Here is a 24,641-nt window from a genome sequence, read left to right as displayed (position 1 = left end):
GTAAATAGAAGTGATTAAGATTTGTGGACAACACCATACGTTGTGAATGTGTCGATAAATTATTTACATTCTTGTGTTTGGTTTGAAATCTATGTCTTATCTGCCTCAGACTGCCGCATTTAAGAATATTAAACATGTTTGCAGTTGTTTTGAACATATTTGTTAGACTCCAACATAGTGCAGTTCTGCGAGAAGCAGCTGCAGAATTTGGGAAAGTGTCTGTTTGGAAAAAGCTACAGCACGGGTAAATCAAAAACAACGTGGCTTGTTTCTTGCGTAGTGACAACGGATGAAGCACCTCACAGGAGACACAATTGGATTACACCTATTTTTTCCTTTAACCCTGGGACATTAAAGGGGGAAGATTGCTAAATTGCTACTAAATCATCGTAAATTTTACTACTACAAATTTTATTCAAATGAAGTCATAATTTATAGGTTATGCATTAGTTATTTACAGTTATTAGATCTCCATTGTTTGTTACGTACCAAATTAGGTACCACATGTCCTGTCTTATACCCTACTATAATCGTAAATTTTACGAGCGTTTAGTAATCTAGCTTAAATAACTCTTAGTTGACTAATACTTTCATGTATGCGTGTTGAAACTGCATTCACTAGTGAAGGAATCACAGACAACCGCTTCTCACAAGTAGCTCTATGGAAATACACACGTTACTCCGTCAGCGCTTCTCTTTGGATGTATGTCGTTGTCTGACTGATGATCAGTTAATTGGCTGTGGTTGGTTGGTTGATTTGGGAACGTGAACCAAACAGCGAGGTCATCGATCCCATTGGATTAGGGAAGGATGAGAAAGAAAGTCGACTGTGCCCTTTCAAAGAATCCATCCTGGCATTTGCCTAAACCGATTTAGGGAAATCATGGGAAACCTAAATCGCGATGGCCGGACGCGAGTTCATTGTGCTAACTACAGCGCCTCCGCGTTCGGTGACTGTTTCTACTTTCTTACCGAACCACCCGGTAGGAATCAGCTATTTAAGTATGTTATAGAACGAGATTACTCCAGAATTGGAAGAGCTTCATTTTGCGACAAGTACGGGCAACTTTTTTTAGTCTGCCACTATATTTCCGGGTGTGGTGCAGATTGCAAACGGGAAGCTAAAAGTAAAACCAAGATATCAGTTGGACGTTGTCACTGTGAATTTACTCGTTGCCTTATAACAGTGTCAAGATAAATGGGAAAGTATTGTATGAACAATGGCGTTACGTAGAGTTGTAAAACTATCATAGGCTGCTGTAAACCACCACAAGTAAGCCTAGAGTACGGTAGTTTTCCAAGTATCTTTGGTCAGTTAAGATTGTGGACTCGCATTCGGAAGGACGACGGTTCAACCCCACGTCTGGCCATCCTGATTTAGGTTTTCCGTGATTTCCCTACATCACTTCAGGCAAATGCCGGGATGGTTCCTTTGAAAGGGCACGGCGGACTTCCTTCCCCATCCTTCCCTAATCCGATGGGACTGATGACCTCGCTATTTGGTTCCTTCGCCTAAACCAACCAACCAACCAATCAGTTAAGATTGTCTCCACGTTACCTGTAAGTTAGATGTGTTGCATTGGTTTCTTTTCAGATGGTCCGTGCACGCAAAGGGAAAAAGCCAAGTGCGTCATGGTCCGAGGAAGACATCAGACAAGCAGTAACAAGTGCTGTAGGTAGCTCCACCTGGATAAAGTGCCAGCAATGTGCTACATGGTATCACGAAGGGATCATTACAGACCACAGACAAAAGAAGAAGTGGGTAACATAGGGTCTGCTACAAAAAACAAAATAGCGAGCTACAGCGATAGGCTGAGATTTCTAGACTATGTGGAAGATGGCATGACACTTTTTTAAAGTACGGAATTTTGTCCCAAAATGTCAGAGGAACCCAAGGAAGGCCTTCGCAGAAACAGCGACGATTATTGTCCAGAAACAACGAAGTGTGAACCACATTCTTCCGAATCTCATCAACTATCGGGACCACCTCTTTTAGCCACATCCGAACGTCCTCCGACCAGAAAGGAGGTGGAACGAGTTCCCTTCTCAAGTATTTAAATGAGATCAAGGAAGATAGACTCCGCTTTCCAAATTGTCTGGAAGAGTTGTCGAAACCACCACCACAAGAGGATGAAGCATAGATATGTTCTTCAGAACCATGACTACGACCGTGAAAAAAATTCGGCCAGATACCATTCCTCACACCGACACTGGAGTTTTCCGAATCATCACGGGGATGGGAGTGTTTAAAAAAATGGTTGTGAGCACTATGTGACTTAACATCTGAGGTCATCAGTCCCGTAGAACTTAGAACTACTTAAACCTAACTAACCTAAGGATATCACATACATCCATGCCCGAGGCAGGATTCGAACCAGCGACTGTAGCAGTCGCGCGGTTCCAGACTGCAGAGCCTAGAACCGCTCGGCCACCACGGCCGGCTGGGAGTGTTAAATGAAGAGCGTCAATACCGTTCTAGTTCACCGACTATGAACGATAATGAAAGGTATTAGTCCCCTCAGCACTCGCCAGCTTCGTTCTCCAGATTGACCACTCACACGCCTGCAACACCTCGTAGTGAACTTACTCAAACAAGTGACTATTGTCACTCAAGCACTCGGCTTTTCACTAAATGGCCTTATTGATGAGTATTAGTAATACATCATATATTACGGAGAGGGAAAACATTTTGTATAAGTTCTATGCTTTATTTGCGTATAAAACAGGCTGAAATTTATGTAAATTTTTTGTGGTTGTATGTAGCAGAAGTTTTTGTTGTGTGTTATAGATCTGTAAAACGATTATAGTTTCATTGAATTTCTTCCAAATAGTAAAAATTATTCATAACAACAATACGATAACTGCTTTCATACACTGTACGAGAGACGTTCAATAAGTAATGCAACACATATTGTTTCTCGACCAGTTTCGCTTGAAAAAATGCGGAATTTGCTGTGGGACATCGTGAAATATTCCCGGTGTAGCCTTCACAATTCAGTGAAATTCCAATAGGTAACGGCGCTGTAACTAGTCTTTAAATTGGTGTCTGAAACGAAGATGTGTTCCAAGCGGAGAGTTGTTACTGAATTTCTTTTCACGGAAAAGCGTAGCATCGCAGATGTTCATAGGCACTTGCAGCCTGTCTGTGGGGACTTGTCAGTGAACAATAGCGCGATGAGACGTTGGCGAGGCGTCTGTCATCATTGGAGTGTCCTCTCATCCCCAGATTCTTGCACCTTCCGACTTCTATGCACTCCGCTGGATGCGTACGTGGATGATGGGGAGGTTACTGATGCAGCAAGACGTTGCTTCTGACGTCGACTAGCAGAGTGGTTATGTTATGTTAACCGGGGACCGAGCAACGACGGAGAGGCTCCTTCCCCGCCGCAGCCGCAGTGGTCCACAACCCCACGACTACCGCAATCCACCACTCCGCCGCCCCACACCGAACCCAGGGTTATTGTGCGGTTCGGCCCCCGGTGGACCCCCCAGGGAACGTCTCACATCAAACGAATGTAACCCCTATGTTTGCGTGGTAGAGTAATGGTGGTGTACGCGAACGTGGAGAACCTGCTTGCGCAGCAATCGCCGACACAGTGTAGCTGAGGCGGAATAAGGGGAACGAGCCCACATTCGCCGAGGCAGATGGAAAACCGCCTAAACACCATCCACAGACTGGCCGGCTCACCGGACCTCACCACTAATCCGCCGGGCGGATTCGTGGCGGGGACCAGGCGTTCCTTCCCGCCCGGAAAGCCGTGCGTTAGACCGCACGGCCAACCGGGCGGGCCAGCAGAGTAGTACAGACTCTCCCAGTACAATGGCCTTAGGATGGAGATTATTTTGAAAAATAGGTTTTTCTAGACAAAAGAGTGTATCAGAATCGTCAATAAAACCAGAAGAAAAGTGCTGCAGTGCCTATTGAACGCCCATCGTACTACGCAAGACAGTACGTGTGGAGTGAATAATTAATGCGTTTGCAGTTTCATCTTTTGGGAGAACACAAAGGCGTTAGTTATTTAAGTTTTTGCGTCCCTAACGACGCAAAATGCCCCGTCCTGTTAGCGCTGTGCAAGATCCCTGCTCCCAGGAAAGCCCGGCTCAAGCGCGTTCTTCTTTTAAGTAGGGCAACCGACTACGGCGCGTTTGTTGCAACAGCTGTTATGAGAGGTGACTGAAAGTTCACATCGCAGCGATCGCCTCCCCAGTCTGTCACCGTTGTTGTGAGCGGCCACGAGACGGCGGTGTGTGGAGCGCCACAGGTGAGGTCAGAGGGCGCGCAGCGTCCTGGCGAGCGAGGCCGCGACGTCGGCGAGGTGCGTGGCGGCGAGCAGGCCGGCGACGGCGAGGTGTGCGGCGAGGAAGGCGCGCCGCGGGCCCGCGCCCTTCACCTCCTCGTCCAGCTGCTCGGGGTTGGACTGCTCGTCCTCGATGTACTCCGACCACTTGGGCCACGCCGTCACGCAGTAGCGCAGCACCGCGCCCTCCGCCGTCAGCATCATCACCGCCGCCATCGTGCCCAGCACGCGCATCTGCCCGGCACGCAAAGCAGACATTCACCACACTGCGCCAAGCTAACCGCTGTACCTCCCAATTACCAGCCTCAGCATCCAGAAATCTGGCTACAAAAATGGCTCTGAGCACTGTGGGACTTAACTTCTAAGGTCATCAGTCCCCTAGAACTTTGAACTACTTAAACCTAACTAACCTAAGGTCATCACACACATCCATGCCCGGGGCAGGATTCGAACCTGCGACCGTAGCGGTCGCGCGGTTCCAGACTGTAGCGCCTTTAACCGCTTGGCCACTCCGGCCGGCAATCTGGCTACACTGACGACAAGAACCTCCGAGCCAAAGCTGACATTACTGATCCAGAATGTCATCATTGTATTACAGTGAGCATCATACAACCAAGCAGGAAACAGTGTAAATCTGTATCAGTCATATTTACAGGAAAAGAGGCGGGAGGAAAGTCGCTTATCGATTCTACGGTTTGTAGTGGCCAATGAATGCGGGGTAAAGTTTGGGCTCCTGGCTTGATCTTCTGTTAGGTTGTCCCATTCCTTGAAGAGATGAATTATTACGCAAATTGCCGGCCGGAGTGGCTGGGCGGTTCTAGACGCTTCAGTCTGGAACCGCGCGACCGCTACGGTCACAGGTTCGAATCCTGCCTCGGGCATGGATGTGTGTGATGTCTTTAGGTTAGTTAGGTTTAAGTAGTTCTAAGTTCTAGGGGACTGATGACCTCAGATGAGAAGTCCCATAGTGCTCAGAGCCAGTTGAACCATTTATTACGCAAACTGAATATTTCGTTAATTGGTCACTCTGTCTGTCACAAAGGGCTCCATTCTTTTCCTTTTGCACGTGCTTGTGCTGGGTACCAGACCAGCGGAATAATACGGGTACTGATCAAATTTATCACAAACATATAAGATTCTGGGGGTTACAACCATCTAAGAGTAATGAAAAGCATTTATTACACCAACAAAAATTAATTTTAAGGGAATGGAAGAAAAATATGTTGTGCAGTTGCTGCCTCGAAGTTCCGAAATTTTCAAGGATGTGATTTTTATGTGTAAAAGCAATACCTGCAAATGAACAGACATTTATCTGCTTCCAATTTGTCTAGCTGACCATCATCAGCAACATGTCCGCCCGCGGTAGCTGAGTGGTCAGCGCGACAGAATGTCAATCCCAAGGGCCCGGGTTCGATTCCCGGGTGGGTTCGAGATTTTCTCCGCTCAGGGACTGGGTGTTGTGTTGTCCTAATCATCATTATCTCAAAAAATGTTCAAATGTGTGTCAAATCTTATGGGACTTAACTGCTAAGGTCATCAGTCCTAAGCTTACACACTACTTAATCTAAATTATCCTAAGGACAAACACACACACCCATGCCCGAGGGAGGACTCGAACCTCCGCCGGGACCAGCCGCACAGTCCATGAGTGCAGCGCCTGAGACCGCTCGGCTAATCCCGCGCGGCCATCATTATTTCATCCCCATCGATGTGCAAGTCGCCGAAGTGGCGTCAAATCGAAAGACTTGCACCCGGCGAACGGCCTATCCGACGGGAGGCCCTAGTCACACGACATTTACATTTATCAGCAACGTAAAAATGGCAACGTGGCATCATCCGCCACATCCGTAGCTGAGTGGCCAGCGTGGAGGACCTGTGTGCAGTTTCCAGTACTGCCAGTGATTTTTCCTTCGTGGGAGGGCTGGACCACCATCCACTCAGCCTCGTGATGCCAGTTGAGGAGCTACTTGATTGAGAAGTATCGCGTCGAAGAGCTGGGATCGACCGGGACCCCCGACCCCCGACCCCCTCCCTGCCATACTGCATCCCCATGTCGCCATAGGCAGAGGATGACACGGCGGACAGTCGGTGCCGATTGGCCCACGAGGTCCAGATGGTGAAGTTACAGTGCGGCATCACTACTGCTGTCGGTTGGCTGGTTGATTCGGGGGAGGGGACCAAACAACGAGGTCATCGGTCCCATTGGATTAGGGAAGGATGGGAAGGAAGTCGGCCATGCTCTTTAAAAGCAACCATTCCGGCATTTTTCTGAACCGACTTAGGAAAATCACGGAAAACATAAGGCGGAATGGCTGGACGCGGATTTGAACTGTCGTCCCCCCGAATGAGAGCCCAGTGTGACTGCTGGCGGTCTTATTGTGTAGCATCACTACTGCTGTGAAGTCAACAATAAAATTAAATTATAAGAAACTATTTTGAGTCACTGTCGTTGGAAGGATGAAATTCATGTGCATACTTGTAAAATGGTACTACAATGTGAGCTTTAATATTCGATGCTGCTCTATGGAGTACACTCAACATGTAGACGAAATGGACGGCTGCTCTCCACATATTTCAAAATGGGCATCCTCTTGACGACAGTGACAAATAATGGTTACTTATGAATTTTATTTTTATTGTTAGCACCGCTACAGTAGTTTTGTCACATAGGATGAAATTGCAATTTTTATGTCGTCCCCCCCCCCCCTCCATGAACCATGGACCTTGCTGTTGGTGGGGAGGCTTGCGTGCCTCAGCGATACAGATGGCCGTACCGTAGGTGCAACCACAACGGAGGGGTATCTGTTGAGAGGCCAGACAAACGTGTGGTTCCTGAAGAGGGGCGGCTTTTCAGTAGTTGCAGGGGCAACAGTCTGGATGATTGACTGATCTGGCCTTGTAACACTAACCAAAACGGCCTTGCTGTGCTGGTACTGCGAACGGCTGAAAGCAGGAGGAAACTACAGCCGTAATTTTTCCCGAGGGCATGCAGCTTTACTGTATAGTTAAATGAGTATCATGGAGAGCTGCATCAAACAAGTCTCAGAACTGAAGACCTCAACAACAACATGTTGTTGTTGTTCATGATCAGTTAGATTGAACCGGTAGCAAATAAAGGTTTGTGTATGGCTCTGAGCACTATGGGACTTATCTTCTGAGGTCGTTAGTCCCCTAGAACTTAGAACTACTTAAACCTAACTAACCTAAGGGCATAACACACATCCATGCACGAGGCAGGATTCGAACCTGCGACCGTAGCGGTCGCTCGGGAAAGGTTTGTCTATTAGCAGCTCAAGGCGATACATGTCTATACTAAAACTGTAAAACTGACGTGTTTGTCTGAACATGCTACTCTGTAAAACTACTAAACGCATTTCCCTGGGATTTTCACTGATAAATAGAGCGTAGCTTGGAGTAACGTTTAAGCTTTATTTTATCAATATCGAATCACAAAAAAAAATCATAATTTAATAATTTAAAGTTTTGTCTGCTGTTTAGTAGTTCGCATGTATAACCGTCATAGCGTAGTACGCTGAGTAATCAATAAACAGCGTTGTTAGTTTTGTAGTAAACCAAAGAACTAGTACATGCCGTTGTTAGTTTTTTTAACTCTGCGTCATGTATTTTCGGAAGTTTACGTCAGTGGCAGAATTAAATGCCGTTATCTTACCGTTACAAATAAAATCTTAGAGCATATTTACTTGGGTAGGATATACATGTTTTACTGATTACGCTTTGTTTATTAAAATCCTAATGACGTTCCTTTGCTTGTTTTAATACGCTTCGTTTATATTCTTTGCTAGGAAAATCGAATTTATTTAACATTTCTTTGTGAACTGGGTGTCTACTCATTACATTTTGATTTTGTTTTATTTACAAATAAAAATGCATTGAAAATGGTCAAGTCCTTCTGAATACATCAGAACGGCTGAAAGAGTGAAGAATATGCTATCTCAAGAATCCGATGAATATCATGAGGCAAGGCTTGCTGCAGCTCAGGAACATGAGGCGTCTATCGCTCTTTGGAAACTCCTTCCGAAAGCGAGGTGCGGCGTAGCTCTGATCGAGGGAGTCACGAATTATCTCGCTCCTCAAAACCCTTCACCAAAGAGGCTTAAGGTTACTTCTCTCCAAAGTAACGTCATAGAAGGGGAAAATTTGACGGGAAGTGGCGGAGGCGAGCGCGTTTTCATATGTAACTGTTCACCGTTTCGCTTTAAATTTTAGCAGTTTGCGGTGAGCTTATGTTATTCCGTGACCAAAAGTAAGTAAGAGACCAGACGCCACTTGCTGAGGTTGTGACCCATGTGGCAGTTGCCTTTTGCACGCTCAGCTCTGCTTGAGTCTCTCCCGTGTTGGTAAAGCATAGAACCTTTTCGTTCATGACTCCTGTCGTACTACTTCAAACGTTGTATACAAAGAAGTTTTATAAGTCACAAATCAATTTCGCGCATACGAAGTCTCGGGCACAGCGATAAATGTGTACTCAGGCAACGTCGAGTTTCTCAGCTAGTATATAAATAACTTACTTGAAATGTAGAACATCAGTGCAAGAGACATTTTGGCTTAGGTCAGGCAGTGGGTCATTCAATTTTGAGTAGCTCTTGTGAGTGTGCTGTCTGACAAGAGTATTGATGATTGCCTCTAATAAATTGTGAGCCCCCATTTGCTTTGCGTCCGACCGCATTTCTTGTCAGGTTTACAGGCGGAGTGGGTGCGTGCTAGGCAGCAGAGTAGCTTAGAACAGCTTATTGCGCTAGACTTGGATAAGCGTTACTGAATTTCAGTGTCTCTAAGTATTTTAGTTGCGGTAAGTTGCAGAGCTAAACAAATTTCTGAATTACAACAGTCTGCCGCACTGGCTGTCGTTAGTTGTAGTAACATGGAGTCTTATTTTGGATTCTCCAATGCTGCGCAGTTTCAGTTGTGTAGACAGTTTCACGTGGTGCATTATAACCCGCTAGCAGGCATTTTTGGGTTACAGTCAATGCCTCACGTATGGCTGGCCATACACTGTTAAAATGCTGCGAGTCAGATGAACTAAAAATTAACGACATGACACCAAATGCCTGCTGAGTTGTTACAGCCACCTGCACCCTTACCTAGGACTAGAATGTCTGATACCTGTCACACAGGTATAATGAACTTCCAAATCTACTAAATATCAAGTGAGGAGATCCATGATATAATTAGCGGTCGCATTGTAAGTTAGTATAGTAGATGCGACAGTAGCACAAAAGAATTTTGTTGCCTGATATCATCGTATTAATAACGAGGCACATTTTCCAATCGTGAACGAAGGCAGGGTGAACTCACGAGCAGCTCCTGCATCTTGATGCGCAGCAGGTAGCTGGTGACGACGATCCCGCTGACGATGATGAACGTGTTGTAGACGACGTGCGGGAAGATGAACGTGCGGAAGTTGTCCGTGATGAGCGCGTCGCCCGCCGCGTACAGGCCTTCTGCCACCAGCGTCAGCACCTGCAACACGCGCGTCAGCCACTGCTCATGTGTACGTGTGGCTCAGCGTCTCGTATACTACTATTGACGAGAACACGACGTCAGCTTGTCTAGTCCGTCGCCCGGGATAGGTTGTTTAAGACGTATTCCCACCTGGCCAGTGACATATGTCTATCTGTATGTATCCGTGACCATCAGCCATGGTGACTTTATTCTATGCTTACTTGTTAGAGCGTCCAGTAGCCCTGTTCCTATGCCCATAATAACCCTGTAACCTATGGCATGCAGTGAGTATAGATGCACCCGTGTCGGACGTTGGCTTCTGGACCCCATAGCGCAGTGGTGGTCCTGAATAGTATGGCTGCTCTCTGGTTGTTACTATCCAACGCTGAACTAGCCCGTGGCCTGTCTATCATTGTTACAATCAGTCCCTGTCATTCACGCTTCGTTGCTTGCGGTGCTTGACTCTCGCGTTTGCTCGACTGACGGTCAGTACAGGACCTGACGGATTCAACAACTATTTTATGTGTCGTGGTTCAGGAAGTGGTGTCTTTCCAGTGTAATACCTAGGAATTACAATTATGAAAACTTAAATTGGAACGAACGCACAGAAAATATTGTGGGGAAGGCTAACGAAAGAATGCGTTCTATTGAAAGACACTTCGAAAATTTAACAGATCTCCTAAGGAGACCGCCTACACTACGCTTGTCCTTCCTCTTTTAGAATACTGCTGTGCGGTGTGGGATCCTTACCAGATATGACTGACAGAGTGCATCGAAAAGTTCAAAGAAGGGGAGCACGTTTTGTATGATCGCGAAATAGGGGAGAGAGTGTCACTGAAATGATACAGGATTTGAGTTGGACATCATTAAAACGAAGGCCTTTTTCGTTGCGGAGGAATTTTTTGACGAAATTCTAATCACCAACTTTCTCCTCCGAATGCGAAAATATTTTGTTGACGCTGACCTACATGGAAAGAAATGATCACCATCATAAAATAACGGAAATCAGAGCTCTTACCGAAAGATGGTGTTCCGCGTGCTATACGAGATTGGACTAATAGAGAATTGCGAAGGTGGTTCGACGAACTCTCAGTGAGGCACCTAAATGTGGTTTGCAGAGTATCCATGTAGATGTAGCAGTTACATGCACCTGATTTGCCCATTAGTGTATATCAACAATTGATTTCCGTGTTTTGAATCAATCACAGAACCGTACGGTGCAGGGTGGATGTTCTTCTTGCAAGTGGGACAAGTAAATTTCGAATCTCTTTCTGTTTAGTTAATATTAGCCGCTAAGATACAAGTGAACAACTATTAGGAGGAACACTGTATCGGGGAAGGCATCTTTTTACATGAGTACAGCGTGATTACCCGACTTAGCATCCCCACATTAGATGCGACTTTTTAGATCTTGTACATTCAGGTATCTTGAAGTGGTTAGTTAACACTTTGTTGCACTAAAGATTATGGCCGTCAAACGGTGATACAGTGGTGTATTTTGTTGGAACGTAATAAATAGCAGTTTTCTCTGTATCAACCCACTAGGGCAAAGCCTATACAACGGGAAGGAAACAATAAGCTCATCTCATTGTCGTTTATATTCTCGTAAACCCATCTGTAGTTGCAGTGCTTCAACAGGACAAGGAAGACTACGATAACACTCTCCACTGACCTACCCTCTCTTTTTTTGTTGCAGGTAAGACCAGCTGCTGGAAGTCTGCTGCTTCGCGTAACACCGCCTTATACGAGTAAGTTAGTCTCGTTTGTAATTACGGAATGGAAGGGTAAGTATGAACGATCCTCCGAGAGAGTACCCATGCCAGTCATTAGTGGTATGGAACCGGGTGCACGCGACTACCGAAGGATGTAGTATGAAGCTCATCAGGTGCGACTGAAGACATTTCATTCCTACTATTCGTTGAGGTTTATTAACCATCAACAGAGAAACAGCTTGTCTCAATTAGGGCATGCTAAACCAGGCCAACCACAAGGAGATAATCTAACACTACCTACCGCTCCCTCCCGCTATTGGCGAAGCCAGGGAAAATGTTCTGCTATTGATTAGGTGAATCGGACTTTCATGTTACGACCGGAGTTAAATAGCCTCAGTTATTAATAGAAATGGCCGAATATTCACTAGCAGGTCGTATGAGGGAAGGCAGTTCTTCAAGCAGTGAAATGAAACGCTATCCTGATTAGTAAACAACTATATATTTTTTACAATATTCAGTAGAAAAGACATAAATTTTACAGCCATAGTTATCACAAAAAGCAAAGTAAAAAAAAACACACACAAAGAAATCAATATTAAAAGAGGACCTCGTATGCGAGGAGTCATTACGTTAGTATCCTCCTGATTTGTTGCTAGGTAGAGAGCAGCATCTAAGCAACGATTAAAAAAAAGAAAAGAAAAAGCACGTCTTCAGTTCCGACATAAGTAGCTAAGAACACTCATTGACGATTGGATACCGCGGGGCAGGGAAATTGCAGGGAGTTTGACTGCTGCTTTCAGCCGCTCCTCCAAGTAGTCCCAGATATTTTCTGTGGGTTTAAAATCGGGGTATTTAGCAGGCCAGTGCTGGAGGCAGCCCTGTGAGCACAGGCGATGTCTTGGAAGGCGGGACTGTTCACAGCAGACTCATCATGCAGATGTAGAAGAAAGGGCAACACGAGGCTACCGAAAATGCTGAGATAAACATTTTGGTTCTTTTTCGCCATAACCTGAATGAATGGCCCTAAATCACACTGTGAAAAACATTCCCGCAACATCACATAACTACCACCGGCCTGAACTACATACTCCACCCACAGTAGGTTAAGTGCCTCATTGGGCCGTTGGCGGACTCGGCGCGCTCCGTCTTGAGATAAAGGGCAAAATCGCGTCTCGCCCCCAAGTTAGCGACTGTTCAGTTCCTGTGTTGTTTGGCCCTGTGTAGACGTGCTGTTGTGACTAGTGGCCTTGTACGAGGTACCCGACTCCGAATGCAGTCCCCTTCGTTATTTTCGCTCGGAAACTGGTTAAGATGGACCTGCATTCATTGATAGCAACAAACTGAAATTAGCAAGTCGTAATATTCGTCTCCGGTCCCTGTCGATTAGGATGTTTTCCCTACCGCTGTTCTTACGCCGTATTCCGTGGCTGCAAATGATGCACCACTCCTTGTGCCCAAGTTGAACAGTCTCCGTGGGCGTGCCAACAAATCGGGCAACTTCATTCACGGTGTGCTCATGGGGACATCCAAACACGATAACTCTTTCTGCCATTCAGTCACGTATCCACAGCGACTCATCTCATTGCGCTGGCACGTAGACAGCACTTCACTGCTATGACGTCATGAGGGTCACATGATTAAGCGATACCAGTTATACGATATTTACAGCGTTCCAAAGCGACTAGTTTGCTCTTTTAAGAGGCTGACCAATATTTTGGTCTATGAGCTTGTTAAACAGATTTGTCTCGGACAATATGTAGACACATGATAGATCTACGTGTAAAGTTACGTAAATACAGTACTTTTTTTGAAGTACTGGTTAGTAATATAGACAGGCATCCAATTTATCTCGAACACCCCAAATAACTTTTACACCAAGAGCAAATGTTGGTTAGCTACTAGTGAGACAGCATAATTGACTTTCCTCGAACTTTGTTCCTCTTCTTTAAGTACCACTATATATTTTTGTTATTCGGTAAGCCACTTCGTTCTCTCAAGACTTGTTGAAACACGTATCACAGTGTACCATTTACATAAACATGGCGTTATTAAAAACTTAGCACAAAACTGAGTTTGAATCTCCTGTAATAGTAAAACGTGCACGTACCTGGGCTAACGTAACTCATCCACTTGCTGTAATTGACGGTAAACAAGTGGAAACACAAGGAAAATGCACGTGCGTCATTCAGTCAGCCTTCTTCAATTGAGATTTGTGTGGTGATGCAGTTTTTAATGAATACCTGCCTTTACCGTCGACAATCTGTCGTTTAAAAGTGCTACAGTACTATACTGCATATATCAGTATTGTAAATAAGAAAAGGTTATTGCAGTTACTCTTCTGCTAACGTACATTCTCCAGAGACGAGTAGCATTTCTACGTTCTCTTCGTTGGTCTACATCGTACTTACACAAATCTTCAAGTAAAGACGCTTGGCTAAATGAGCAGTGCGCGTTTTTCTCGTGTTTCCATTTGTTTACTAACTGCTCCAGCAAGTGAGCGAGTTATATTACTTCGGCTATCTGCTCTGTTTGCTACTACGGAGCCGGCTGTTGTGGCCTAGCGGTTCTAGGCGCTTCAGTCCGGAACCGCGCCGCTGTTACGGTCGCAAGTTCGAATCCTACCTCGGGCTTGGATGAGTGTGATGTCCTTAGTTTAGTTACGTTTCAGTAGTTCTAAGTCTAGGGGACTGCTGACCTCAGATGTTAAGTCCCGTAGTGCTTGGAGCCATTTGAACCATTTTTGCTACTACGGAGTCAACTCAGTTTTGTTACGTTTTAGTGCCGTCATGTTTACGTCAATGGCGCATGATATTTGATTGTGAAAAGGTGTTGAGGAGAGGAAGTACAATGCCGGATAAAAAATAAAAAAAAACAGGGTGCTATTTAAAGGAAAAGACGTGACCCTGTTCATATATTCGTAACGAACAAAATTTAATAAAGGCAGTCATGCTGCTTAATGTCCCCAGGGTAGCTAAATAACTCTGCTAAGTATTTTTTTCTTTTGCTTTTTTGTCAAGTAGGGACAAACTACAGGCAACGACTCCCTGAGAGGATGAGGAAGAAAAAAGGTCATATGAGCATATGCCGGGATATTCATGGTGTTTATGCTACATGTACTCATTAATTAAGCATACCTGCGGAGTACAATGCAGTACCTGAAGTTTCCTCATCTGTGCTATCAATCATTGTCAAAGATCTTTTATCAACACCTAAAAAGTGAGTGTAATTCCCTTGGAACGCATTTCCTGCCATACGTTTGAATGATGTGCACATATGTACAGCTGTTCGTAAATATTACATCATGCGTTTTATAAAATAAAAATTGAAAAATTGCGTATTTTTAACACTTTCGCCTGTAAGAATTACCGTACACGTCTCGTTCGAGCTGTTCACAATAAATGTTCGTCAACTTAATTGCATTTGTGCGATCTTGGGAGAAAATGTTGCGTTGCTTGTCTCAGTGTCTGCACGATTCCTAATAACTGCAGCAGCGTCCACGATGCAACCAAACAGTTCACCTCGCATATTCACCTTTCATTTGTGTGCCCAACCACAACCGTATAAACAGAAACCTAATTAGCGTGAGGTCTGGCGATCTTGGTAGCCAGTTGATTGTGCTACCACGGCCAACCCAGCGATTAGGGTAATTCCGTTTGAGGTGTTTCCTCACATGTCTGGTAAAATGTGGAGAGGCTCCGTTATGCTGGAAGTACATTGCAGTTGGCGTGGCCAAGGGATCGTCCTCAAGGCGTTCAACAAACGAATTTTGCAAAGTTTTGCAAGTAATTCTGTCTCGTAATTCGCTCTTTAAAAATGACTGGACCTGTCAACATGTTAGCGACCATGACGCACCAAACATTGGTCGAAAAGCGACGTTAGAAATTGATTTCCACTATAGCATGTAGATTTTCCTGCGACCATCGACGATTATTAATTTTGCTGTTCATCCACTCCGTGTAAACACCTTTTCATAGTATAGCAAATGGCGATTGTTAGTGACAAAATTCAGGTCGTGTGGCATTGTAGAATGTGAGAAGATTGTGGACACGCAGTATCTGAAACGAGTACAGATTTTCCCATCAGATGTTCGCCATACACATTTTCCTGGGCGACAGTCAGAAAGTCGCCTAGTACTGGTAGCAGGACTACGCTGAACCAGCTCAACAATGCGTCACTATTCCTGGGTTGGGGGGTTGTTTGGGGAAGACCAGACAGCGAGGTCATCGGTCTCATTGGATTAGGGAAGGACGGAGAAGGAAGTCGGCCGTGCCCTTTCAAAGGAACCATCCCGGCATTTGCCTGGAGCGATTTAGGGAAATCACGGAAAACCTAAATCAGGATGGCCGGACGCGGGATTGAACCGTCGTCCTCCCGAATGCGAGTCCAGTGTGCTAACCACTGCACCACCTCGCTCGGTCACTATTCCTGCACAGATTGTTGAAGTGCACGTTCAGAAGAAATATGAGAACTTGGAAGAATACCTGTTTCACGCATTGTGCTGATAAATACGGTAAACACTCTACGATAAGGGGTTCGACGTGTTTGACTTGTCGGAAAGGGCCGACGGTATTCTTCGACAGCAGCAGGAGACCTACACGACTGCACAAGCCGTAAACATACTATGATGGTTTAATAAGTCTCGTGAATTTCCATGAAATAATGGAACATTTTTGTTGCACCTCCATGGTAGGTAAGCTTCATTATTCTAAGGGTCGTATAAAGAATTTCCACAATGTACAGCGTGCAGTTTATGATTGACAGCCGTCTGAATTTGTCAGCGTGTCTCCTGCGACTGAAATTGGAGAAACCTGTGTTTCGTGCTCTTATTAAACATTTTCATTTGAAGGGTTGGACAGCCGCAGAAATCAAAACAGAATTCGAAGGAGTTCACTCGCACTCTGCACCGCCATTTGAGACCATTTGTTTTTATGTTAACGGTCGGACAAGCCGAGGAAGAAGTGCGCTCCGGGCATCCAATTGAGGTCAGCACAAAGGAAACCTCTGACAAAATCGATGATATGGCAATACAAGACGGCTGAATGAAAATTCATGAGATTGATGAGACTGTAGGCATCAAAACTGAGCGGAAACAAAATATCCTGCACGGAGAATTGGCTATGAAGAAGCTGTATGCGATGTGGGTGCCACTATTGCTTACAGTCGTTCAAAAGCGCATCTTGCACGACATTTCAACACCATGCTTGTCGTTGTTTGCCGCAATACGCAAGACGTGCGGCGATTTGTGACTATTGATGAAACATGTGTCCATCATTACACACCGGCGCAAAACGGCAGTCAAAACAATGGAAAAGGGCTGGTTCAAGTGCACCGCAGAAGGCAAAGACTATTTTGTCAGCTGGTACAGTGATGGTCACTTTTTTTTGGGTTCCCAGGGAGTAATCCTCATGGATTACTTGGAAAAAGGCAGAACCATAACACCACCGTATTATGTTTCATTGTTGAATCGTTTGAAACTTGCGTTGGCTGGAAAAAGACCAATGTTGGCACACCAAAAAAGTGATCTTTCTCCAGGATAATGTACCGTCTCACACATCAGCGATAACAATGTCGAAAGTGCATGAAGTGGACGTTGAATTCTTTCCTCGTCCACCCTATTCACCACACTTAGCTCCAAGTGACTTCTTCCTATTCCCTAACGTGAAACGTTAACTTGCTGGTAAGAAATTTTCATCAAATGAGGAAGCGACCAGTATTTTGCGGAGTTGGGCACAACGTGTTTTTGCGATGGAATGAAAAAGCCGGATGATCGCTGGAGCAAGTGCATATCCCTCAAAGGAGACTTTGTCGAGAAGCGCCCGCATCTCGTGGTCGTGCGGTAGCGTTCTCGCTTCCCACGCCCGGGTTCCCGGGTTCGATTTCCGGCGGGGTCAGGGATTTTCTCTGCCTCGTGATGGCTGGGTGTTGTGTGCTGTCCTTAGGTTAGTTAGGTTTAAGTAGTTCTAAGTTCTAGGGGACTGATGACCATAGATGTTAAGTCCCATAGTGCTCAGAGCCATTTGAACCATTTTTTTTGTCGAGAAGCGGGTTGAGTTGTTTACGAAACAAATATTTTTTTCTTGCATTTTTACCAGACTTATCAAACCACCTTCGTACACAATATCTGCATGTTCTTCATTACTGTAGATGTGTGATATTTTAGCCAGCATGTGTACAAACACAGTTAACCTATGCTTCTCTCTGATACCATCTCAATCCGTCGCAGTACTTCACTCACAGCGCACCACGGAGAACTCCGCGATCAGTGGACTGGTTCAATGGCAGAAAGACATCCCGAGCAAAAAGGCTGAAGGCAACGAGTTAGGTTGGGCTGGAATAAAACGTGAAAGAGGTTGGGTGGGCAAAAGACGTGCTTGCACGACACTAGTCCAAAAATAATACACTTGAATAATAGACTTGAAATGTGTTCTACCTCGGAAACCATTCGGAATAGCGCATAGGTGCACAAGAAGATTTTTACTTCAGATGATTGTTCCTGTCATATCCTTGAATATTGACAGCTCCTCCAGGGACAAGCTGTATTTGCGTGCGTGTTATTTCAAAAAATGTGTGTGAAATCTTGTGGGACCTAACTGCTAAGGTCATCAGTCCCTAAGCTTACACCCTAATTAACCTGAATTATCCTAAGGACAAACACACACATCCATGCCCGAGGGAGAACTCGAGCCTCCTCCGGGACCAGCCGCACAGTCCAGGACTGTAGCGCCTTAGCCCGCTCGGCTAATCCCGCGCGGCTCATATGCGTGTTAGTGAACTCTGCAGAGGTACGCTGAAGCAGCTGTTTCTGCCTCTTGATTTACGCCTGGGTTCGTGGGTCTGTTTCACGATGGGCTGTATGGGACGCGATGTGTGAGCGAGTGAGACCCACCAGCTCGAACAGCTTGGCGGCGAAGCTGAGCGAGAGCACGGGCGGCGCGGCGCCCTTGAGGTCTTCGTCGCCGGCGCCGGTGGCGGGCGGCAGGTCGACGTACACGTAGGCCGACGAGGACGAGCTGCCGCAGATGCTGGCGCGGCCGCCCTCCGCCGTCCGCCAGAAGCTCACCTTGGGGTCCATGCTGCAACACGTTCACACACACCGTCCTCAACACTCCAGCACTCCTCTACATCGAAATCCGTCAAAGCGGCAGGCTGCTCACTATTATAATGTAGAGTTGCACAGCGAAATCTTGTTACGGTTTTGACGATAAATATGGAGCTGCGAAATGCTGGTTTGTTCACTTCCACAAACGACTTGCAACGTTCTGGGCTAACATTGTCCAGGCAGCTGATACTACTGTGCCCACCCAGCCCCCTCCGCAATGTTAATTTTTTCCCATTTACAATAAGACTGTAGCGACACTTTGCTCCATCTTCAGCTTTTCAGGTATTACTGCACAGTGCATTAAATCTATGTCTGCAAGGTCCTGTAACAAGTAAATGCTCCTTCTTTTTTTATTATTATTTTAAAATTTATGGCATTTGGCCTGAAGACCATCCAGCCATTTCTACATCTACATCTACATACATACTCCGCAATCCACCATACGGTGCGTGGCGGAGGGTACCTCGTACCACAACTAGCATCTTATCTCCCTGTTCCACTCCCAAACAGAAGGAGGGAAAAAATGACTGCCTATACGCCTCTGTACGAGCCCTACTCTCTCTTATCTTATCTTTGTGGTCGTTCCGCGGAATGTAAGTTGGCGGCAGTAAAATCGTACTGCAGTCAGCCTCAAATGCTCGTTCTCTAAATTTCCTCAGTAGTGATTCACGAAAAGAACGCCTCCTTTCCTCTAGAGACTCCCACCCGAGTTCCTGAAGCATTTCCGTAACACTCGCGTGGTGATAAAACCTACCAGTAACAAATCTAGCAGCCCGCCTCTGAATTGCTTCTATGTCCTCCCTCAATCCGACCTGATAGGGATCCCAAACGCTCGAGCAGTACTCAAGAATAGGTCTTATTAGTGTTTTATAAGCGGTCTCCTTTACAGATGAACCACATCTTCCCAAAATTCTACCAATGAACCGAAGACGACTATGCACCTTCCCCACAACTGCCATTACATGCAAGTCCCACTTCATATCGCTCTGCCATGTTGCGCCCAAATATTTAATCGACGTGACTGTGTGAAGCGCTACACTACTAATGGAGTATTCAAACATTACGGGATTCTTTTTCCTATTCATCTGCATTAATTTACATTGATCTATATTTAGAGTTAGCTGCCATTCTTTACACCAATCACAAATCCTGTCCAAGTCATCTTGTATCCTCCTACAGTCACTCAACGACGACACCTTCCCGTACACCACAGCATCATCAGCAAATAGCCGCACATTGCTATCCACCCTATCCAAAAGATCATTTATGTAGATAGAAAACAACAGCGGACCTACCACACTTCCCTCAGTCACTCCAGATGATACCCTCACCTCCGATGAACACTCACCATCGAGGACCATCTTAGTCATTTGGAATTTTAGAGTAAGGTTACATTTATCAAAAATGTCGTAATTAAAATTAATATTTTATTTTGATGAAGGAGAGTTGTTAATTAGTTGCTAATGGTTGATGAGAAATGGTTAACTGTTGTATGAAATCACTCTGCAAGTTTGCATACAGGGAACGTTAGTTACCTTTGAGATTGGACACGATGAGTTGATGTTAGGCAAGAATGCATTTAAGGCGATAATGACGCCATTATCAGAACTTCACAGAGTTAGAACGAGGTCGTGTAATAGGGCTACGAGAAGCTGGATGTTCCTTCTGCGACATTACAGAAAGACTTGGCACAAATGTAGCAGCTGTACATATTGCTGGCAGCGGTGGTCACGGGAATGTACGGTCTCAAGAAAACCAGGTTCCGGACTGTCACGTGGCACTACTGGGAGGGAAGACCATCGTGTTCGGCACATGACTATGTGACGTCATACGGCATCTGCAGCAGCAATTTGAGCAACGCTTGGCACCACAGTCACACAACGAATCGTTTTAAATCGGTTACTTAAAGGAAGGCTCCGAGCCAGACGCCCTGTAGCGTGCAGTCCACTGACCCAAAACCATTTTCGGCTTCAGTGGTGTGAAGTGAGAGCTCATTGGAGGGCAGGGTGAAGATATGTTGTGTTTGCTGATGGAAACTCGGCCTGCCTGGGTGCCAGTGATGGCAGTGTGTTGATTAGGAGGAGGTTCGCTGAGTGCCTGCAATTAACCTCTGCATGATAGACACCCTGGACCTACATCTGGAGTTATGGTTTGGGTGCGATTTCGTATGAAAGCAGGAGCATTCTCGCAGCTATTCCTCACACCCTGACTGCAAATTTGTTCGTCACTCTGGTGATTCGAGCTGTTGTGCTGCCATTCGTGAACAACATTCCAGGGGGTATTTTCCAGCAAGACAGTGCTTGCCCACACTCCGTTGTTGTAACCCTACATTCTCTACAGTGCGTCGACATGTTGCCTTGGCCTGCTCGATCACCAGATCAGTTTCCAATCGAGCACTTGTGGGACATCATCGGATGATAACTGCAGCGTCATCCACAAACAGCGTTAATCGTCCCTGTATTGACCGACCAAGTACAGCAGGCATCGAACACCATCCCACAAACTGACATCGACACCTGTACCACAAAATGCATGCCTGTTTGCATGCTTTCATTCAACATTCTGGCGGTTACATCGGTTAATAATGTACCAGCATTTCACATTTGCAATGGCTTATCTCGCACTTACAGTAGCCTATGATCTTGCAGTGTTAATCACTTAAATATGTTACCTAAACAAATGTATTCCCGAAGTTTCAATACTCTACATTAATTATTTTTAGATGTTGCGGTTTTATTTTCCATCAGTGTATTTAATGTTAGCTTGTCCTACGTGGTTCAGTCACATGGTCCCTGTTTTATAAATGGTTATGAAATGTAAACATTGGAAAACATCGTGGACACATGGCGGACGATTGTGTATTAGTTTTCAGGGTAGCATTCTGAATTTTGTTTTATATTTCTTTATCTGTCGTGTATATTGTGAAGAAATTCGGTTTATTTTATGTGCATTGTGTAAAAAAATGTTACATTTTAAGCATTTATTTACAATATTACTATAATGAGTTTGTATCCTAATAATGAGTTACTAACAAAATACACATATATGAAAGGGTAAACTAGAAAGACAAGCAACATGAATTTAAAACGTAAAATTTAAAACATAAAACAATAATAAGTAAAACAAATAATTTTGCTTTCCGAGCGGGAAGGCGTGCCGTTCCGCGGCACGAATCCGCCTGGTGTAGTGTCGAGGTCCGGTGTGCCGGCCAGTCTGTGGATGGTTTTTAGGCGGTTTTCCATCTGTCTTGGCGAATGCGGCTTGGTTCCCCTTATTCCGCCTCAGTTACACTATGTCGGCGATTGCTGCGCAAACACTGTCTCCACGTACGCGTACAAGATAGTTACTCTACCACGCAAACGTCTTGTGTGGGGTCCACTGGGGGCCGAACAGCACAATAACCCTGGGTTCGGTGTGGGGTCGAGGTGGGGTGAGTGGGCTGCTGTGGCCTGTTGTGTGGGCTTGTGCGGGGACGAAGCCTCTCCGTCGTTTCTAGGTCCCCAATTCAATAAAATACAATACAAAACAAATAATTAGAGTAACAATAAATATTTAGATATTTTGATTGGGTGTGTTGAAAATACTACGAGAGTATATTGTGTACAGCTTATTTTCCAAAATTGTATTTCAGAAACCAGCTTTATTATACATCGATGGATAATTCTTTAATTTACGTTCTAACAAAAGCTTTCATTATTCAGAATTAGTTAATTGTGGTGAGGTATTTTGCAAAACTTCGGATTGTTATAAAAGTTGATTATAGAGTTTTCAAGAACGTTAAGTACGTTCCAGGTTTTATTTAATACACTTTTTTTATACTTCAATTTTTCGAAGATATTTCCTCTGAACCTAATATGCCAAATAACATTTTGGGCTGTGTAAGAGTGAAATTGGGAAAACCTAACAAATACGTATTGCGTAATTTTGATCGCTCTACATAGCCGCCAAGTTTCATCAAAGTCGCTTATTTACACCTGGGAATGTTCCCTTACCAGTTACGTTGCCCAAAGTTGCTTTCAACTTACCTGTATGTATAAAAGCTTCCTCTGGTGGCTGTCTGGCATTTAAAAATGAATTTTCGCTGCAGGGGGTTGTGTGCTTACTCAGAGCTTCCAGGGAGGTTAAAACTGTGTGCAGGACCGGGACTCGAAGCTGGGATCTTTTGTCTTTCACAGGCAAGTGCTCTGCTGTCTGAGGTGTCAAGCATGACTCATGACCACCGCTCACGACCTTACTTCTGGCCGTACCTCTTCTCCTACCTTCTATATTTCACAGTTGTTCTCCCGCATACCTCGCAGGACTGAAAGATTAGATTTGAAACATACCAGAATAAGCGAGTGGTCGTGTGAAAACCTGGAGACATAGTTTCAAAAAGCGATACTATATTTTTTGATAAATTAAAGCAACAGAACTAAACCGCGCAATGGTTTATTCAGAAGGGATTTCGATACGCACACGTTACTCTGTGAGTAAATGGGTCCAAGGTGATAATGTGCGAGGAGTATTGTCAAAGGAAAGTGTCGCCCAGTATTTAAATGTTGGGCTATGCAAGACATTCGCACATCGACGTGTAACGTATGGCAGCGCTCCATTGTTAACAGTATTGTACTCTACGCAGTTAGTATCTCCCTTCCATGTCTATCTGGCGTAATCGCGACGGTGGTGCCACTCTGGCCAGATCTTCAGTTTTCCTTGCCAGTAATACGTGCCCAGAGGAAAGTAATAATGTTGTATGTGTAACGACGTTAGGCACTGCGGTTAGGGAGTCCGCGTGTTGCGAGTGTGTGGGCGGACTGACCTGTATGAGGACCTGCTTGGGGCCTGCGCTGGCGTGCGGGCGGCCGCCTTCACGTCCATGGCTGGCTGGCTGGTCTCTGCTGTGCTGTGCTGAGCTACACACTGGCCGCACGCACTTGTCTGCCAGCCTGACACGCATACCCACGCCGCGGGCCCCGTGGCTTCCTCTTCCTGCGCTGTGCGACCACCGCATCCTCCGTCCGCGTTCTGATAAGCTGCCACTGTGTCATCTGGGACAGGGCCCACTGGTGTACGTGTCAGATATAGAGAGCCGCTTTCCATAGTAGGCACCGTACCCATCTACAGGGTGAGGCAAAAAAGCTGAACGGTTTTCAAATGAAAAATACATCGTTAGGGGTGCTTCAAAAAAAATTTTATTACAGAATAACACTAAAATAATATAGCCATTTAACAAAATTAATGCTTGAAAACAACATCTCCCAGGTGACGGCCGTTTTGAGCGATGCACTTCTCAAGGTGCTCTCGGAAGTTGGCTTCAACTCCCTGCAAGATGCTACTGTCTATTTCGACGATTTCCACACGAACAGCTTCCTTCAATTCTTCAAGTGTACGTGATTTATGCACATACACACGTGATTTAAGGTAACCCCACAAAACGTTGTCACACATGGACAGGTCAGGAGAACGAGGAGGCCAATGAATGTCTCCGAACCGGGAAATAACTGTACCACGAAAAAGAGTCTTAATTGCTTCCATAGTCAATTTTGCCGTGTGAGCTGTAGCTCCATCCTGCTGAAACCACACTCGCCGGATAGTAACCTGAGGTAGGAAGAATTCAGTGATCATCTCTCTGTATGAAACTTCCTGGCAGATTAAAACTGTGTGCCGGACCGAGACTCGAACGTGAGGAAGGGGCGTGAGTCGTGCTTGAGTAGCTCAGTTGGTAGAGCACTTGCCCGCGATAGGCAAAGGTCCCGAGTTCGAGTCTCGTTCCGGCACACAGTTTTAATCTGCCAGGAAGTTTCATATCAGCGCACACTCCGCAGCAGAGTGAAAATCTCATTCTGGATCTCTCTATATCGTTGATAGGTCGTTCTCGTCATGGAAAAGTATGGACCAATATCATCTGTACCTGTCACAGCACACCAAACAAGTCACCTTGAGACTATGTAATGGTTTCTCATGCAGTAGGTTTGGGTTTTCGCTGGCCCAATAACGACAGTTGTGCTGATTTACCATTCCATTCAAATGGAAATGAGCTTCATCACTCACATGCAAAATAATGTTGTCATTTTGCTGAGATATGGCCTC

General features: G+C 45.4%; 1 protein-coding gene across 1 annotated transcript; it reads right to left on the bottom strand.

Moving 5' to 3' along the window:
• Window positions 1–1,521: 1,521 nt before the first annotated feature.
• On the bottom strand, window positions 1,522–23,464 carry LOC126162105 (uncharacterized). The gene is made up of 4 exons (XM_049918379.1): window positions 23,371–23,464; window positions 18,360–18,546; window positions 9,615–9,779; window positions 1,522–4,532 (listed from the first exon to the last, which is right to left on the bottom strand). The coding sequence occupies exons 1-4, from the start codon at window positions 23,427–23,429 to the stop codon at window positions 4,269–4,271; spliced, it is 675 nt and encodes a 224-aa protein (XP_049774336.1). The 5' UTR covers window positions 23,430–23,464; the 3' UTR covers window positions 1,522–4,268.
• Window positions 23,465–24,641: the final 1,177 nt, after the last annotated feature.

The sequence above is a fragment of the Schistocerca cancellata genome, chromosome 2, assembly GCF_023864275.1.
Source record: "Schistocerca cancellata isolate TAMUIC-IGC-003103 chromosome 2, iqSchCanc2.1, whole genome shotgun sequence".
Classification (NCBI taxonomy): domain Eukaryota; kingdom Metazoa; phylum Arthropoda; class Insecta; order Orthoptera; family Acrididae; genus Schistocerca; species Schistocerca cancellata.
Note: the sequence above shows the minus strand (reverse complement) of the source record. Positions and strands in the feature narration are given on the sequence as shown.

Coding starts and splice junctions, on each gene's coding strand:
- LOC126162105 (XM_049918379.1), bottom strand. CDS start 23,429: ATGGACGTGAAGGCGGCCGCCCGCACGCCAGCGCAGGCCCCAAGCAGG. Junction 18,547..23,370: donor CCAAGCAGGTCCTCATACAG/GTCAGTCCGCCC, acceptor AACGTGTTGCAG/CATGGACCCCAAGGTGAGCT. Junction 4,533..9,614: donor TCAAGATGCAGGAGCTGCTC/GTGAGTTCACCC, acceptor CGTGCCGGGCAG/ATGCGCGTGCTGGGCACGAT.